Source organism: Ovis aries, chromosome 5 (genome assembly GCF_016772045.2).
Source record: "Ovis aries strain OAR_USU_Benz2616 breed Rambouillet chromosome 5, ARS-UI_Ramb_v3.0, whole genome shotgun sequence".
In the NCBI taxonomy this organism is placed as follows: Eukaryota; Metazoa; Chordata; class Mammalia; order Artiodactyla; family Bovidae; genus Ovis; species Ovis aries.
Genome location: NC_056058.1, coordinates 9,442,064 through 9,458,986, shown reverse-complemented (window position 1 = coordinate 9,458,986; position 16,923 = coordinate 9,442,064). Strand labels below are relative to the sequence as shown.

At 42.3% G+C, this 16,923-nt stretch overlaps 1 protein-coding gene across 2 annotated transcripts in view; it reads right to left on the bottom strand.

Moving 5' to 3' along the window:
- ADGRE3 (adhesion G protein-coupled receptor E3) overlaps window positions 1-16,923 on the bottom strand; it is a 62,408-nt gene that overhangs the window by 40,325 nt on the left and 5,160 nt on the right. The window contains exons 2-5 of one of the 2 annotated variants that reach the window (XM_042249788.1): window positions 13,049-13,099; window positions 10,876-10,998; window positions 6,440-6,595; window positions 578-615 (exon numbers count right to left, since the gene is read on the bottom strand). In XM_042249788.1, coding sequence (XP_042105722.1) covers window positions 578-615; window positions 6,440-6,595; window positions 10,876-10,998; window positions 13,049-13,099 — 368 coding nt within the window. The remainder of the gene's footprint in view (window positions 1-577; window positions 616-6,439; window positions 6,596-10,875; window positions 10,999-13,048; window positions 13,100-16,923) is intronic. The other variant, XM_042249789.1, reaches the window with a different exon arrangement.

Here is a 16,923-nt window from a genome sequence, read left to right as displayed (position 1 = left end):
ATGCCAGGGGATGGTGGAGCAGCAGTATGGAAAGAATGTGGGTACCTGAATGACCTCATGGAGCAGAATTCCTTCACCAGCCTGGACTGTTCACCTCTGGACTAATAACTCAGAAAGTAATAAAGATCCATGTTTTTAAAGCCATTGGATATTTGGGTCTCTTTGTTGCAACAGCTCAGAGAATCTTAATACAGTCTTACTTAGTCTCTTTCTTAATCTGGGATAGACCCTCTCTTCAGGGGGTAGTACACCCACACTCACACACACACATATATACATACACACTGTATTGATCTATCATCTATCTCTATAGTGAGATATAATAGTGATAAAGATAATGATATATATATGTATATATCACAGTTATACAATACATATTATATCAGAATATAATATTTTAATAAACATATTATAATTAGCACATATTACAATATTTGTTATAATTATATCATATATTTTATATTATCATGCATATGATATATGACATATATCACATACATAGTATTCACCTCTATTTGCTAACTTTGAGATTTGTAAATATTTGTTACACAGGTTCCAGGACTCAGCTTCCACTCACCTCTTTTGTGCTGTTGGTTGTCTTTGAGGGAGTGATTTCTGAAAAAGACATCAAGAGAAGTTACTGTTGGAACCAAGAATCAAAGTGTAGAGAAGTCGGCAGGTAAGGTGGGTAACTTTGCATCTAGGAGGTCTGAAATCATACACTTCATGTTCTCTGATGAGTTTATTTGCTCTTTAGGGGGATCAGAGTCCAAATTCCTTGTTGTCATGGACAGCAGTGTTTATCAACTTAGGGTGATTTTGCCTCCTAGTCACATTGGCTAGAGACATTTTTGGAGGTCACTCATGACCCTGAATGGGGGTATTACTGGCATCTAGTGGGTGGATGCTGCTCAATACCTTTTAACGCAGAGGACAGCTTCTGACCACAAATAACTTGGGGACCCCAAGTGTCAACATTGCTGTGATATAGATACCATGGCATAGAGGAAGAAGAAAATTGTAAGCCCCAAGCTCTTTCATTCAGATCTGGCTCTGGCTGACCATTGTAACTGAAATGGCTGAGCAAACAGAAGACTAGATGCTTTACGTTTTAAAATTCAGTCTGCCTGGGAATTATAACTGAAACAGAAATGTCAGTTTATAACCATCAGCTGTTTTTTAAAATAAGTATTTATTTATTTATTTATTTGGCTGCACTAACCTAGATAGCATATTGAAAAGCAGAGACATTACTTTGCCAACAAAGGTCCGTCTAGTCAAAGCTATGGTTTTTCCTGTGGTCATGTATGGATGTGAGAGTTGGACTGTGAAGAAGGCTGAGCGCTGAAGAATTGATGCTTTTGAACTGTGGTGTTGGAGAAGACTCTTGAGAGTCCCTTGGACTGCAAGGAGATCCAACCAGTCCATTCTAAAGGAGATCAGTCCCGGGTGTTCTTTGGAAGGAATGATGCTAAAGCTGAAACTCCAGTACTCTGGCCACCTCATGCGAAGAGTTGACTCATTGGAAAAGACTCTGATCCTGGGAGGGATTGGGGGCAAGAGGAGAAGGGGATGACAGAGGATGAGATGGCTGGATGGCATCACTGACTCGATGGTTGTGAATTTGAGTGAACTCTGGGAGTTGGTGATGGACGGGGAGGCCTTGCATGCTGCAGTTAATGGGGTTGCAAAGAGTCGGACATGACTGAGCGACTGAACTGAACTGAACTGAACTGAGGTCTTAGCTGCGGCATGCAAGATCTTCGAAATTCCTTGCAGCACGTGGGATCTTTTTAGTTGCAGCATGAGAACCTGTGGTTGTTGCATGTGGGATCTTAGTTCCCCAACCCGGGATTGAACCCATGTCCCCTTCATTGGCAGGAAGATTCTTAACCACTGGGATACCACGGAAGTCCACCTGGAAAGTATTCTTAACCATTCTGCTCTATTGTCTCTTGAAGATGTGGCTGCATCTGGCAGAAAAAGGCACCATGCACAAAAATCACAGCTACCACTTGCTGAATGCCTCCTCACATGCATCATTTCATTTAATCCTTGAAATAATTTCATGAGTCAGGTTCTGCTATTTAAGCAGATGAGGAAATAGGCACAGGTTGTTAAGGAATTGTCTGTAGTCATGCAAGGGTAAGCAGTAGAGCCCAGATTTAAATTCATACTTGTCTAAATGTAAAGCTCATTGTGGTGGTTGTTTTTTAGTTAATAAGTTGTGTCTGACTATTTGCGGCCCCATGGACTAGAGTCCGCCAGGTTCCTCTGTCCATGGAATTCTCCAGGCAAGAATATGGAGTGCATTGCCTTTTCCTTCTCCAGGGGATCTTCCCGACCCAGGGATCAAATTTGCGTTTCTTTCATTGCAGGTGGAGTTTTACTGCTGAGGCACGGGGGAAGCAAATCTCGTACCGCTTCACATGTGCAGAGCCTGCACACACAAGAATCAGAAGGAGGTGTAAGCAAGCTCAGTCATTCACAGGCACCCTTGATGAAGACTGCCTGTGGCCCCTTCGCTACCTAAGAACCCCGATGTGAAATAGCCAAGCCTCTGCAATTCAATGCGGGTCTCTGGAAAAGGCATCTCTGTACCTGTGGGGGCCTTTGTACCACTGTTCTTTTCCAGTTTGATCTTGGAATCCTGTTTTAATCTTTTTAAAGGGAGTTTGGGTCTTAGGTCCCTGAATAGTCCTGCTTCCCTTAAAAAAAATTATTTATGTATTAGTGTTTGTCTGCGCTGGGTCTTTATTGTTGCTCGCGGGCTTTCTCTAGTTACAGCAGTGCGCAGGCTTCTCATGGTGCTTCTCTTGCTGCGGAGCACAGGCTCTAGGGTGGGTGGGCTTCAGTAGTTGTGGCTCTCTTCCCTTTGATATAATTGTTGCTCTTTGTTCTGAGACTCAGTTTTGTGGAAGGATCGTGGGGTCCTGGACCCTCCCAGTGGAAGGATTCTCACAACTGAGCTGGTATGAATCCTATTGCTATAAAGATGGCCTGATAATTCTGATATGAGATTTCCTGATATCAAAGCTGAAGCTTATGCTGCTCATGACCCCAAGCCGCTTAGGGGATCTTGGTGGGGTGAGTGGGATACAATGACCCTTACTAGTCTTCCTCTAAGCTCTTTCTACTGTGGAGTCGCCAACTTCATGGCTTTAATGCTGGATGGGCAGGAGCACAAGTTACTTAAATCTTGGGTGCTTCGGTTTCTTTATCTGTAATAACAGTGCTTACCTCATGCAATTATTGTAAATGGAACAAAGAATGTAAAGTACTTAGTGCAGTACCTGGTATGTGTGTGTTTGTGCTCAGTTGTGTCTGACCCTTTGTGACCCCATGGACTGTAGCCCGTCAGGTTCTTCTGTTCTGGCACATTGTACAATTGAAATAAATATTGTCTATCAATATTATTGCTTGGTGGCTCAGTGGTAAAGAATCTGCCTGCAATGCAGGAAGCACAAGAGAGGTGGGTTCGATCCTTGGGTCAGAAAGATCCCCTGGAGTAGGAAATGGCAAGCCACTCCAGTATTATTGGCTAGAAAATTCCATGTACAGAGGAGCATGGTGGGTTACAGTCTATGGGGTTGCAAAGAGTCAGACACGCCTGAGCACTCAGGTATGAGTGTGTGTGTGTGTATGTGTGTGTGTGTGTGTGTGTGTGTCTGTGTGTATGTATATGTATGTATATACATGTCAATCAGCATTACTGTTTCTCCATGAATCAGTTTCCTAGCATTCAGATTTAGAGACTCTATTATGACTTCAGTTGTAGCCAGTCAAGTGGGCCTTGGAAAGCATCGCTACGAACAAAGCTAGTGGAGGTGATGGAATTCCAGTTGAGTAATTTCAAATCCTGAAAGATAATTCTGTGAAAGTGCTGCACTCAATATGCCAGCAAATTGGGAAAACTCAGCAGTGGCCACAGGACTGGAAAAGGTCAGTTTTCATTTCAATCCCAAAGAAAGGCAATGCAAAAGAATGCTCAAACTACTGCACAATTGCACTCATCTCACATGCTAGTAAAGTAATGCTCAAAATTCTCCAAGCCAGGCTTCAGCAATATGTGAACCATGAATTTCCTGATGTTCAAGCTGGTTTTAGAAAAGTCAGAGGAACCAGAGATCAAATTGCCAACATCTGCTGGATTATCAAAAAAGCAAGAGAGTTCCAGAAAAACATCTATTTCTGCTTTATTGACTATGCCAAAGCCTTTGACTGTGTGGATCACAATGAACTGTGGAAAATTCTGAAAGAGATAGGAATACCAGACCACCTGAACTGCCTCTTGAGAAATCTGTATGCAGGCCAGGAAGCAACAGTTAGAACTGGACATGGAACAACAGATTGGTTCCAAATAGGAAAAGGAGTATGTCAAGGCTGTATATTGTCACCCTGCTTATTTAACTTCTATGCAGAGTACATCATGAGAAACGCTGGACTGGAAGAAACACAAGCTGGAATCAAGATTGCTGGGAGAAATATCAATAACCTCAGATATGCAGATGACACTACCCTTATGGCAGAGAGTGAAGAGGAACTAAAAAGCCTCTTGATGAAAGTGAAAGTGGAGAGTGAAAAAGTTGGCCTAAAGCTGAATATTCAGAAAACGAAGATCATGGCATCTGGTCCCATCACTTCATGGGAAATAGATGGGGAACAGTGGCTGACTTTATATTTTTGGGCTCCAAAATCACTGCAGATGGTGATTGCAGCCATGAAATTAAAAGACACTTACTTCTTAGAAGAAAAGTTATGACCAACCTAGATAGTATATTCAAAAGCAGAGACATTACTTTGCCGACTAAGATCCATCTAGTCAAGGCTATGGTTTTTCCAGTGGTCATGTATGGATGTGAGAGTTGGACTGTGAAGAAGGCTGAGCGCCAAAGAATTGATGCTTTTGAACTGTAGTGTTGGAGAAGACTCTTGAGAGTCCCTTGTACTGCAATGAGATTCAACCAATCCATTCTGAAGATCAACCCTGGGATTTCTTTGGAAGGAATGATGCTAAAGCTGAAACTCCAGCACTTTGGCCACCTCATGCGAAGAGTTGACTCATTGGAAAAGACTCTGATCCTGGGAAGGATTGGGGGCAGGAGAAGGGGATGACAGAGGATGAGATGGCTGGATGGCATCACTGACTCGATGGATGTGAGTTTGGGTGAATTCTGGGAGTTGGTGATGGACAGGGAAGCCTGGCATGCTGCGATTCATGGGGTCGCAAAGAGTCGGACATGACTAAGTGACTGAACGGAACTGAACCTCATGGATAGTCTGCCAAGTCCTGTCTTTCTTTCTTTCTTTTTTTTGGTTCTGTATTTCTTATGTTTAGACTTTCTCTATCTATATGATTTCTATCACAGTTACCATGCTTATCCAAGATCACAGATCCAAGGGTGGGCATATGATTCAAACTGGGCATATTTTTACATATCCAAAGAATATGTAATTATATTCAAGAGAGAGAATCAGTTACCATTCTTTTGGTGGTGGGATCAGTAGCAATGGTAAGGTTTGGAGCTATTGGTGGCCATATTTCCTATCCTGTGGCCTAGGAAGCAGAGAAACCAGTTTGCAAGGGGAAGAGAAGAAGCGGATTCAGAGTATGAGAGACTGGGGTGCCGTGATAGTGTTGGGTCCCCAACTTCAGTTCATTCCAGTACCCAGCTGTATTCTTACCCAAGACACATCCATGCATCTCATCACATGCGTGTGTGTGTGCTCAGTGGTCTGTCACGTCCAACTTTTTGTGACTCCCATGGACTGTAGTCTGCCATGCTCCTCTGTCCACGGAATTCTCCAGGCAAGAATACTGGAATGAGTTGCCATTTCCTCCTCCAGATGATCTTCCCAACCCAAGGATTGAACCCATGTCTCTTGCATTGGCAGATGGATTCTTTACCACTGAGCTACCAGGAAAGCCCCTGAATCTTACCATAAACTCATATTTTCCCTTAAGTTAACCTGAGTGGGTTTCTCTACTTTGCAATTCAAAGAATCCTGTCTCAACCATCATCCTGTGACCTGTGATATCACCTCCAAAGTTCACTTGCATTCTTAACCCTATCATTTATCTAAATTTCCTCCTTTTCTTTTCACCTCCTCTTTACATCATCCATTTCCTTCCAGAGAATAGATATTCACTGGCCCCACCACAAATATATATTTTCTGACTTCCCAGATGTTACAGTGGTAAAAAAAATTCCGGCTGCAAAAGACCCAGGTTCGATCTTTTGGTTGGGAAGATCCTCTGGAGGAGGAAATGGCAACTCACTCTAGTATTCTTGCCTGGAAAGTTCCATGAACAGAGGAGCCTGGTGGGCTATAATCCATGGGGGTCACAAAATATTGGAAATGACTGAGCACACGCATGCTGGTGTTAGGCTCACTTAAAAATTAGGAGGGGAGATAAGAAAACAAAAAATTTTCTTACTTTGACAAGTGTTCTCATTGGAATTGCTGAATTGTGCTTTCCCAGAGAGGAGTTTATATCCAGCAACGCAGTGACAGTGGAAACTTCCAATGGTGTTCTGACACTCAGCATTCACTCCACAATGTATGCTAGTGGGTGGTTTACATTCATCAATATCTGGAACACATAGGAGAAAAGTGGTCATTTGTTTGACAAAGATTTATTGAGCAACTAATATGTGTCAGAAACTGTATCCTTTCCATCAGTCTATCCTGGCTTTTCAAAGCAACTTGGTTAAGGTAATGGTTGTCTTTGTTCTTTCCTTTCTTTGCTCACTTTAGTTGGGTTCTGCAAGAAGTGGACTTTGAGACAAGGATTCTAGTGCAAGTATTTTATTTAGGAAATAATCCTAGAAATCACTGGAAGGGAAATGGTGAAATGAAACAGAGAGGGGAAGGCAGAAAATAAACGGGGTATTATCTAGTATCTGAATGCAGAGTTCCAAAGGATAGCAAGAAGAGATAAGAAAGCCTTCCTCAATGATCAATGCAAAGAAATAGAGGAAAACAACACAATGGGAAAGACTAGAGATCTCTTCAAGAAAATTAGAGACACCAAAGGAACATTTCATGCAAAGATGGGCTCAATAAAGGACAGAAATGGTATGGACCTAACAGAAGCAGAAGATATTAAGAAGAGGTGGCAAGAATACACAGAGGAACTATACAAAAAGATCTTCACCACCAAGATAATCACGATGGTGTGATCACTCACCTAGAGCCAGACATCCTGGAATGTGAACTCAAGTGGGCCTTAGAAAGCATCACTAGGAACAAAGCTAGTGGAGGTGATGGAATTCCAGTGGAGCTATTTCAAATCCTGAAAGATGACGCTGTGAAAGTGCTGCACTCAATATGCTAGCAAGTTTGGAAAACTCAGCAGTGGCCACAGGACTGGAAAAGGTCAGTTTTCATTCCAATCCCAAAGAAAGGCAATGCAAAAGAATGCTCAAACTACCGCACAATTGCATTCATCTCACAAGCTAGTAAAGTAATGCTCAAAATTCTCCAAGCCAGGCTTCAGCAATACGTGAACTGTGAATTTCCAGATGTTCAAGCTGGTTTTAGAAAAGGCAGAGGAACCAGAGATCAAATTGCCAACATCTGCTGGATCATGGAAAAAGCAAGAGAGTTCCAGAAAAACATCTATTTCTGCTTTATTGACTATGCCAAAGCCTTTGACTGTGTGGATCACAATGAACTGTGGAAAATTCTGAAAGAGATGGGATACCAGACCACCTGACCTGCCTCTTGAAAAACCTGTATGCAGGTCAGGAAGCAACAGTTAGAACTGGAGATGGAACAACAGACTGGTTCCAAATAGGAAAAGGAGTACGTCAAGTATTGTCACCCTGCTTATTTATCTTCTATGCAGAGTACATCATGAGAAACGCTGGGCTGGAAGAAGCACAAGCTGGAATCAAGACTGCCGCGAGAAATATCAATAACCTCAGATTTGCAGATGACACGACCCTTATGGCAGAAAGTGAAGAGGAACTAAAAAGCCTCTTGATGAAAGTGAAAGAGGAGAGTGAAAAAGTTGGCCTAAAGCTCAACATTCAGAAAACGAAGATCATGGCATCTAGTCCCATCACTTCATGGGAAATAGATGGGGAAACAGTGGAAACAGTGGCTGACTTTATTTTTCTGGGCTCCAAAATCACTGCAGATGCTGACTGCAGCCATGAAACTAAAAGATGCTTACTTCTTGGAGGAAAAGTTATGACCAATCTAGATAGCATATTCAAAAGCAGAGACATTACTTTACCAACAAAAGTCCATCTAGTCAAGGCTATGGTTTTTCCTGTGGTCATGTATGGATGTGAGAGTTAGACTGTGAAGAAAGCTGAGCACCGAAGAATTGATGCTTTTGAACTGTGGTGTTGGAAAAGACTCTTGAGAGTCCCTTGGACTGCAAGGAGATCCAACCAGTCCATTCTGAAGGAGATCAGCCCTGGGATTTCTTTGGAAGGAATGATGCTGAAGCTGAAACTCCAGTACTTTGGCCACCTCATGTGAAGAGTTGACTCATTGGAAAAGACTTTGATGCTGGGAGGGACTAGGGGCAAGAGGAGATGGGGATGACAGAGGATGAGATGGCTGGATGGCATCACTGACTCGATGGATGTGAGTCTGAGTGAACTCCGGGAGTTGGTGACGGACAGGGAGGCCTGGCATGCTGCGATTCATGGGGTCACAAAGAGTTAGACATGACTGAGTGACTGAACTGAACTGATTATCTAGCAAATTTCTACTGTGGACAACTGAGGCTCAATTCCTCTGGGAACCTCTGGGAGGCAGTGTAGAGCAGGCACTTCAAGTGACACGGAGAGGTGAGGGAACAGGGGTATTTATCCACTAAATCTTATCACTTATTGGTAGAGGAATGTTTACAGGTGGTATAAACTCCCCATTACTTCTTTTTGTCCTGAGTGTGGACTGAGTGGTCTCCAGGAGCCAGAGAAAGCTTCAGACTTCGTGTACAAAGGAATGGAAAATGCCAAGGACATTAAATGGGATACTGACTGTGTTTGCACCACCCACCAAGCTGCCCTGGCCAGCTCATATGTTGAAGCCCTAACTCCAGTTGTGGCTGTATTTGGACATGGGGCCTCTTGGGAGGACATGGAAACACAGAGGAAGGGATAAAAAAATGTGGTACATACATACCATGGAATATTAGTCATAAAAAAGAACAAAATAATGCCACTTGCAGAAACATGGATGGACCTAGAGATTGTCACACTGAGTTGAAGTAAATCAGACACAGGAAGACAAGTACCATATGATATTGCTTATATGTGGTATCTAAAAAATGGTATTTAAAGTCGAAAAAAAATGTATTCTTATCTACAAAACAGAAGTAGAGTCATGAGCGTAGAAAACAAGCTTATGGTTACCAGAGGAAGGGAGGGGAGGGGTTAAGTTGGGAGACTGGGATTGATATGTACGCATTGCTGCTGCTGCTGCTGTTGCTAAGTCGCTTCAATCGTGTCCGACTCTGTGCGACCCCATAGATGGCAGCCCATGAGGCTACCCCGTCCCTGGGATTCTCCAGGCATTACTAGATATAAAGTAGATAACTAATTAAAAACTGCTGTGTAGCACAGGGACCTCTACTCAGTACTCTGTAATGACCTATATGGGAAAAGAATCTAGAAAGAGAGGCTATATGTATATGCGAGACTGATTCACTTTGCTGTACAACAGAAAGTAACACAACATTGTATCTTTTTGTGACACAACATTGTAAGTCAATAAAAATAAAAATTTTAAAATTAAGAATATATAATTAAAACATGTACAAAAAGTCTTAACTGTTCAGAAATTAGAAAGCACCTCCCATATAATTCTTAGAGTGACAAAACATCAAAAGGAAATTACAAACCATTCACAGGTTAATAAAAATAATATTTTTTCCTGTAGAATATATCTGAACCTGTACCACAGGAAAAGTTATGGCCTTAAATATCTTGATTTTGAAGAAAGATGAAAAATAAAGCACCTAGGTATTTATTTTAAGAACTTGGAAAAAAGAAATCAGGGAGATATTAGAGCTGAAATCAATAAAATAGAAAACAAGGGCTTTCCTGATGGCTCAGTGGTAAAAAAGCTGGGTGCAGGTTTGATCTCTGGTTGGGAAACTAATATCCCACATGCTGTGCTATGCAGCCAAGAAAATGTTTTAAAAATTGCACAAAAAATTGCACTGTGCTTTGTAATTCATGAAGTATGGTCACATTAAGTACCTTGTTCAATTCCCCTTCCACCCTCATGAGGTCAGCATTATTACCCCCACAATATGGAGGAAAAAAGTGAGACCTAGTTAAATTGTGGAAGGGGGCTTCTCTGGTGGCTCAGCGGTAAAGAATCCGCCTGCAATGCAGGAGCTACAGGAGATTCAGGTTTGATCCCTGGGTTAAGAATGTTCCCTGGAGGAAGAAATGGCAACTCACTCCAGTATTCTTGCTGGAAAATCCCACGGACAGAGGAGCCTGGCAGGCTATAGTCCTTGGGGTCACAAAGAGTTGGACACATGCAAGTTCTGGAAAAGCCCACTTTTCTGACACCATGAAAGCATTTTTGTTGGTGAAGGTTGAGTTCGCAGAGTTTTCAGCATTGCATATTATGGTTACTTCCTCACAGCCTTTATGCTGCCTTCCTTCCACATCCACCTGTGGGTGATTTGAAAATTACCCCTGGGATTCCCTGGTAGTCCAGTGACTAAGACTCTGAGCTCCCAATGCAGGAGGCCTGGGTTCGACCCCTGGTCAGGGAACTAAGAGTTTACATTCTGCAACTAAAAAGTTCTGCCTGTTGCAACTAAGGCCCAGCACAGCAAAAAAAAAAAAAAAAAAAAAAAAAAAAAAGGCAAAGAAAAGAAAATTAGCCCTTTACCTTCACATGTCTCGAAGCGGTAGGTGAAGTATTTCTCCCTGGATTCAGAATTGTATCCATGGTTGCAGGTACAGTGAGTAGCATTGACACAGAAAGCATTTTGGGGGCAACGGGTACAGGTCCCTGCAAGGAGAAGAGAGTTAGGTCAGATACCATTTGAGTCAAATCTGATGCTGGGAAAGATTGAAGGCAGGAGGAGGAGGAGAAAACAGAGGATGAGATGGTTGGATGGCATCACCAACTTGATGGACATGAGTTTGAGCAAGCTCTGGAAGTTGGTGATGGACAGGAAGGCCTGGAGTGCTACAGTCCATGGGGTTGCAAAAGAGTTAGACACGACTGAGCAACTGAACTACATTTGAGTCAAAAACTCTCCTGTTACTATTTGGTTTTGTCTTTGAGCCAGGGCCTCTCAAGGGTGAGGAAGCTGCACCGTTTTCCTTTTGTGAAATGCTAGTACATTAAAGAATGAAAGACATCAAACCCAAGCTATGCACATGTGATTCTTGTGCATGGTAAAGGACTGGGGTTGGCATTAAACCAGTTAATTTTTGACACAAACGTTTCAGTGCAATATAACTATGCTATTCTCAAGATCATTGCAGAATATAGAAAAGGGGGATGAGCTGGTTAAGAGCTTGGACAATGGATTTGATTCTGGCTCCACCTCTTCCTACCTGTGTGTCTTTGCACAAGTGTCCTAAACTCTCTGTGCCTCAATTTCATCTGTAAAATGGGTTATTGTGAGGAATAAATGGATTAATCCATACAAAATATTTTGGGCAGTGCCTGGCACATGACCAATGTCAGCTATGATTACAAAAATTTGAATTTGTAGGGAACCACAGAAGGTATATTCTGATAAGTGTGCATGTTATATTTGTAACCCTATGTATAACTTCATTTAGATGGAGATTGCTAAGGATCTTATTTGTGGCCCATTGAAAATGAGTGGAGGGGGCTTTCCTAGTGGCTCAGTGGTAAAGAATCCACCTGTCAATGCAGGAGATATGGGTTCAATCCCTGGTCTGGGAAGATCCCATATGCTGAGGAGCAACTAAGCCCTGTGACACAACTACTGAGGCTGGGCCCTAGAGCCTGTGAGCCACAACTACTGAAGGACTTAGAGCCCATGCTCTGCAACAAGAGAAGCCACTGCAACGAGAAGCCCGCGTACCTACAACTAGACAGTAGTCCCCACTGGCCGTAACTAGAGAAAAGTGTGTGCAGCAACAAAGACCCAGCACAGCCAAAAATGAATACAATAATTATTCTTTAAAAATAAAGAGATCTTAGGAAATGAATGGGAATACTGGAGCTGAGGAAGTATCTCAAGCTTTAGTCTAATGGAGAAATCTGGGAGCTCGCCAGGGTTCATGGGGAATGGAGGCTGGGAAATGACGGAGGACAACGTGCAGAGCCTTTACTCAGAATGCACCTTCTGGCTTTTGGCTAGAAATGCAGAATCTCAGGCCCCACCCTAGACTTGGTGACTCAGAATCTAGTGAGTTGCCCTAGGGATTAAAGTTAACCCGAAATGACCTTGCTCATTTTTTGTTGACTTGCTTATGAATGGGATGAAATGATTATTATCATGCTCTGTCTCTCCCCACCAGAATGTTCATTTCATGAGACTTGTGTGATTCACTGTTCTACTTCTACCTTGGGCACATAGTAGTAAAATAAAAAACATAACTGAGGACTTCCCTGGTGGTTTAGTGGTTAAGAATCCACTTGTCAACACAGGGGACACGGGTTTGATCCCTGGTCTGGGAAGATTCCACATGCTACAGAGCAACTAAGTCCATGCACTACAACTACTGAGCCTGTGCTCTAGAGCCCAGGGACCACATCTGCCGAAGCTCATGCTCTGCAACAAGAGAAGCCACTACAATGAGAAGCCCACGCATCACAATTAGAGAGGAGCTCCTGCTCACCACAACTTTAGAAAGTTCTCGGGCAGCAATGAAGACGCAGTGCAGCCAAAAAAAGATACCTAAATTTGACGAAATGTTGAATTAAAAAGAGTTACAGGAGTGAGGCTCCCAGTTTTGTTCCCAGAAGCAGCCTCCTTTCTCTGTCCTGATGAAAGATGTGAGTGGCCTCAGGTGCATTGTTGGTCTACACATTCACTGGTCTCTGGCTATGGAAAAGTAAGGCTTTGAGCACTCACCTTTGGTTTTCTGAGCCACGACTCCTGAAAGGCTCAGCAGAAAGCAGAGTCCTGGAACAGCAAAACATAAGGGAGACACGTGAAATGGTTGAGGAAAGATTCCAGGATATTCCCCAAGGGCTGGGTATCAGTTATCGATTGCTGAATAATGATAATTATCGCTTTAAAAAACAACATCCCATCATCAAAAAACTACGAACATTAAATGATGGAGAGGATGTGAAGAAAGGGAACACTTTTGCACTGTTGGTGGGAATGTAAATGGGTATAGTCAGTATGGAGAACAGTAGGGAGATTCCTTAAAAAACTAGGAATAAATCTACTGTATGACCCAGAAATCTCACCCTGAGAAGAAACATAATTCAAAAAGTCACATGCACATCAATGTCCATTGCAGCAGTGTTTACAAAAGCCAGGGCATGGAAGTAACCTAGATGTCCATCAACAAATGAATGGATAAAGAAGTTGTGGTACATATATACAATGGAATATTACTCATCCATAAAAAGGAATGAAATTGGGTCTTTTGTAGTGATGTGGATGAACCTAGAGTCTTTCATATGGAGTGAAGTAAGACAAAAAGAGAAAAATATTGTATATTAACACATATATATGGAATCTTAAAAAATGGTACTGATGAACCTATCTGCAAGACAGGAATAGAGGCGCTGACATGCAGAATGGACTTGTGGACACAGCAGGGGAAAGAGAAGGGGGGATAAACTGAGAAAGTAGCATTGATATATATACACTGCCTTGTGTAAAATAGATAGCTTGTGGGAAGATGCTGTGTAGCACAGAGAGCTCAGCTGGTGCTCTGTGATGACCTAGAGGGGTCAAATGAAAGGAGTGAGAGGGAGGCTCAAGAGGGAAGGGATATATGTATACATATAGCTGATCCAGGACTTTCCCAATGGCTTAGTGGTAAAGAATCTGCCCGCAGTGCAGGAGCCATGAGTTCCATCTCTGGCTCAGGAAGATCCCCTGAGGGCATTGCAACCTCCTCCAGTATTCTTGCCTGGAGAATCTCATGGACATAGGAACCTGGTGGGCTATAGTCCCAAGGGTTGCAAAGAGTCGGACATGACTGAAGCAACTTAGCATGCTTGCATAGTTGAGTCACATTATTGTATGGCAGAAACTAACACAAAACTGTAAAGCAGCTGTTCTCCAATTAAAAAAAAAATCCTATGATAAACCATAATGGCAAAGAATATTAAGCAAAGAATGTATATAAAAGCAACATTTATTCTATTATCTCTCATGATTTCTGTGATTTGGGAATCTGGGAAAGACTCAGCTGAGCGTTTGTGGCTTGAGGTTTTCTAGGCAGTTGCTGCTACGCTGTGAATGGGTGGAAGCAGCTGGGAACTGACAGAGCATTGCTGTCCCTTCATGTAACTTCAGGGCCTGGGATAGTTGGGCTTCCTCCCAGCATGGCAGCATTGGTTGGGTAGCTCCCATGGTGCCTCAGTGCTCTACGCATGAGTTTTCAGGCCAACCAGGCTATATATCCTCTCAAGATCTAGTCCAGAAAGTCATGCAGCTCCATTCCACCATATTCTCTTGGTTACAAGCAAGTCATATGCCCACCCAGATTCCTGTGGACCAGGACCAGAGTCTTTCTCTTGATGGAGGATTGGCAAGATTCCAGGAATGTATCTTGGAAGGGAAGTGTTGTTTCTGCCTGTTTGGAAAATAAAGGCTGCCTCTATGTGAAGTCTGCTTCTGCTGTGGCTGCTAAGGTGCTGTTTTTCTTCCCCAAACCTTCCCAACATCTGGTGGTATCATCAGCCATGTTCCTGCTTCTGCAAAGACCTGAAGATACTGGATGGCTAGGTGGGTTTTTTCTTCCTTTCTTAATAAATCTTAATGACCATTCTTGTCATTAGTTCTCCCCTTACCTTCTTTTCATTCTCTTATCATATACTAATGTCTAGAATAATTTTCCATTTGCAAGTACAATATATTTAACAACTGATATGACTGGAAAAGGTGTTTTCATTCCAATAGCAAACAAAGGCAATGCCAAAGAATGTTCAAATTACCATTCAGTTGCCCTCATTTCATATGCTAACAAAGCAATACTCAAAATCCTTCAAGCTAGGCTTCAGCAGTATGTGAACCAAGAGCTTCCAGATGTACAAGCTGGATATAGAAAAGGTAGAGGTACCAGAGATCAAATTGTCAACATTTGTTAGATCATAGAAAAAGCAAAGGAATTCCTGAAAAGCATCTACTGCTTCATTGACTATGCAAAAACCCTGGACTGTGTGGAATACAAAGAACTGTGAAAAATTCTTAAACAGATAGGAATACCAGACCACCTTACCTGTCTCCTGAGAAACCTGTGTGCAGGTCAAGAAGCAGCATTTAGAAATGGGCATGGAAAAAGAAAACTTACTGGTTCAAAACTAGGAAGGGAATACATCAAGGTTTTATATTGTCACCCTGCTTATTTAACTTATATGCAGAGTACATCATGCAAAATGCCAGGCTGGATGAATCACAGGTTGGAATCAAGATTTCCAGGAGAAATATCAACAACCTCAGATCTGCAGATGATACCACTCTAATGGCAGAAATTAAAGAACTAAAAACCCTTTTGATAAAGGTAAAAGAGGAGAGTGAAAAAAACTGGCTTAAAACTCAACATTCAAAAAACTAAGATCATGGCATCCAGTCCCGTCACTTAGTGGCAAATAGAAGGGGGAAAAGTGGAAACAGTGACAGATTTTACTTTCTTAGTCTCCAAAATCACTGTGGATGGTGACTGCAGCCCTGAAATTAAAAAATGTTTGCTCCTTGGAAGAAAAGCTGTGGCAAACCTAGACAGCATATTAAAAAGCAGATACATCACTTTGCTGACAAAGGTCTGTATAATCAAAGCAATGATTTTCCCCATAGTCATGTATGGATGTGAGAATTGGATCATAAAGAAGGCTGAGCACCGAAGAATTGATGCTTTTGAAGTGTGGTGTTGGAGAAGACTCTTGAGAGTCCCTTGAAATGCAAGATCAAACCAGTCAATCCTAAAAGAAATCAACCCTGAATTGGAAGGACCGATGCTGAAGCTGAAGCTCCCATGTAGCTTGGCTACCTGATGGGAAGAAGTGATTCACTGGAAAAGACCCTCATGTTGAGAAAGATTGAGGGAGGGAGGAGAAGGGGACAACAGAGGATGAGATGGCTGGGTGGTATTACTGACACAATGGACATGAGTTTGAGCAAACTCTGGGAGATAGTGATGGACAGGGAAGCCTGATGTGCTGCAGTCCATGGGGTCACAAAGACTTAGCGACTAAACAAAAGCAATGGTTCAGAAACCAACCAAGCAGAATGGACATTGGAGACCCTCTCTGAGACGGCAGGTGTCAGTCTTTCAGCTGCTGAACTATGAGGCATTTGATGGGTTCCCAGGGCATGTTTCGGACTGATAAGAGTGTCCTGGGAATTAGTCTGGGGACACGATTATTTATAAATGATGTGGAGACATTTCAATATGAACAACCAGTGTGGCTCTTCTAGTGTGCACTTGTTGAAATTCAAGTCTCAGAACTTCCCTGGTGGTCTAAATAGTTCAGACTTCACCTTCTGATGTAGGAGGTGTAGGTTTGATCCCTGGTCATGGAACTAAGATCCCATACACCTTGTGACCAAGAAAACAAAAAAATAAAGCAGCAGCAATATTGTAACAAATTCAATAAAGACTTTAAAAATGGTTCACTTTAAAACAATTAAATAATAATAATTTAAAAATTCAGGTCCAGTAACTAGTAACTTTATTGGCAACTTTGGTTATCCCCTAAGAAAGTGGGTCCTGCAGATTAATGGATAAAAGATATGTGTCTGTGTATATATATATATACACACAC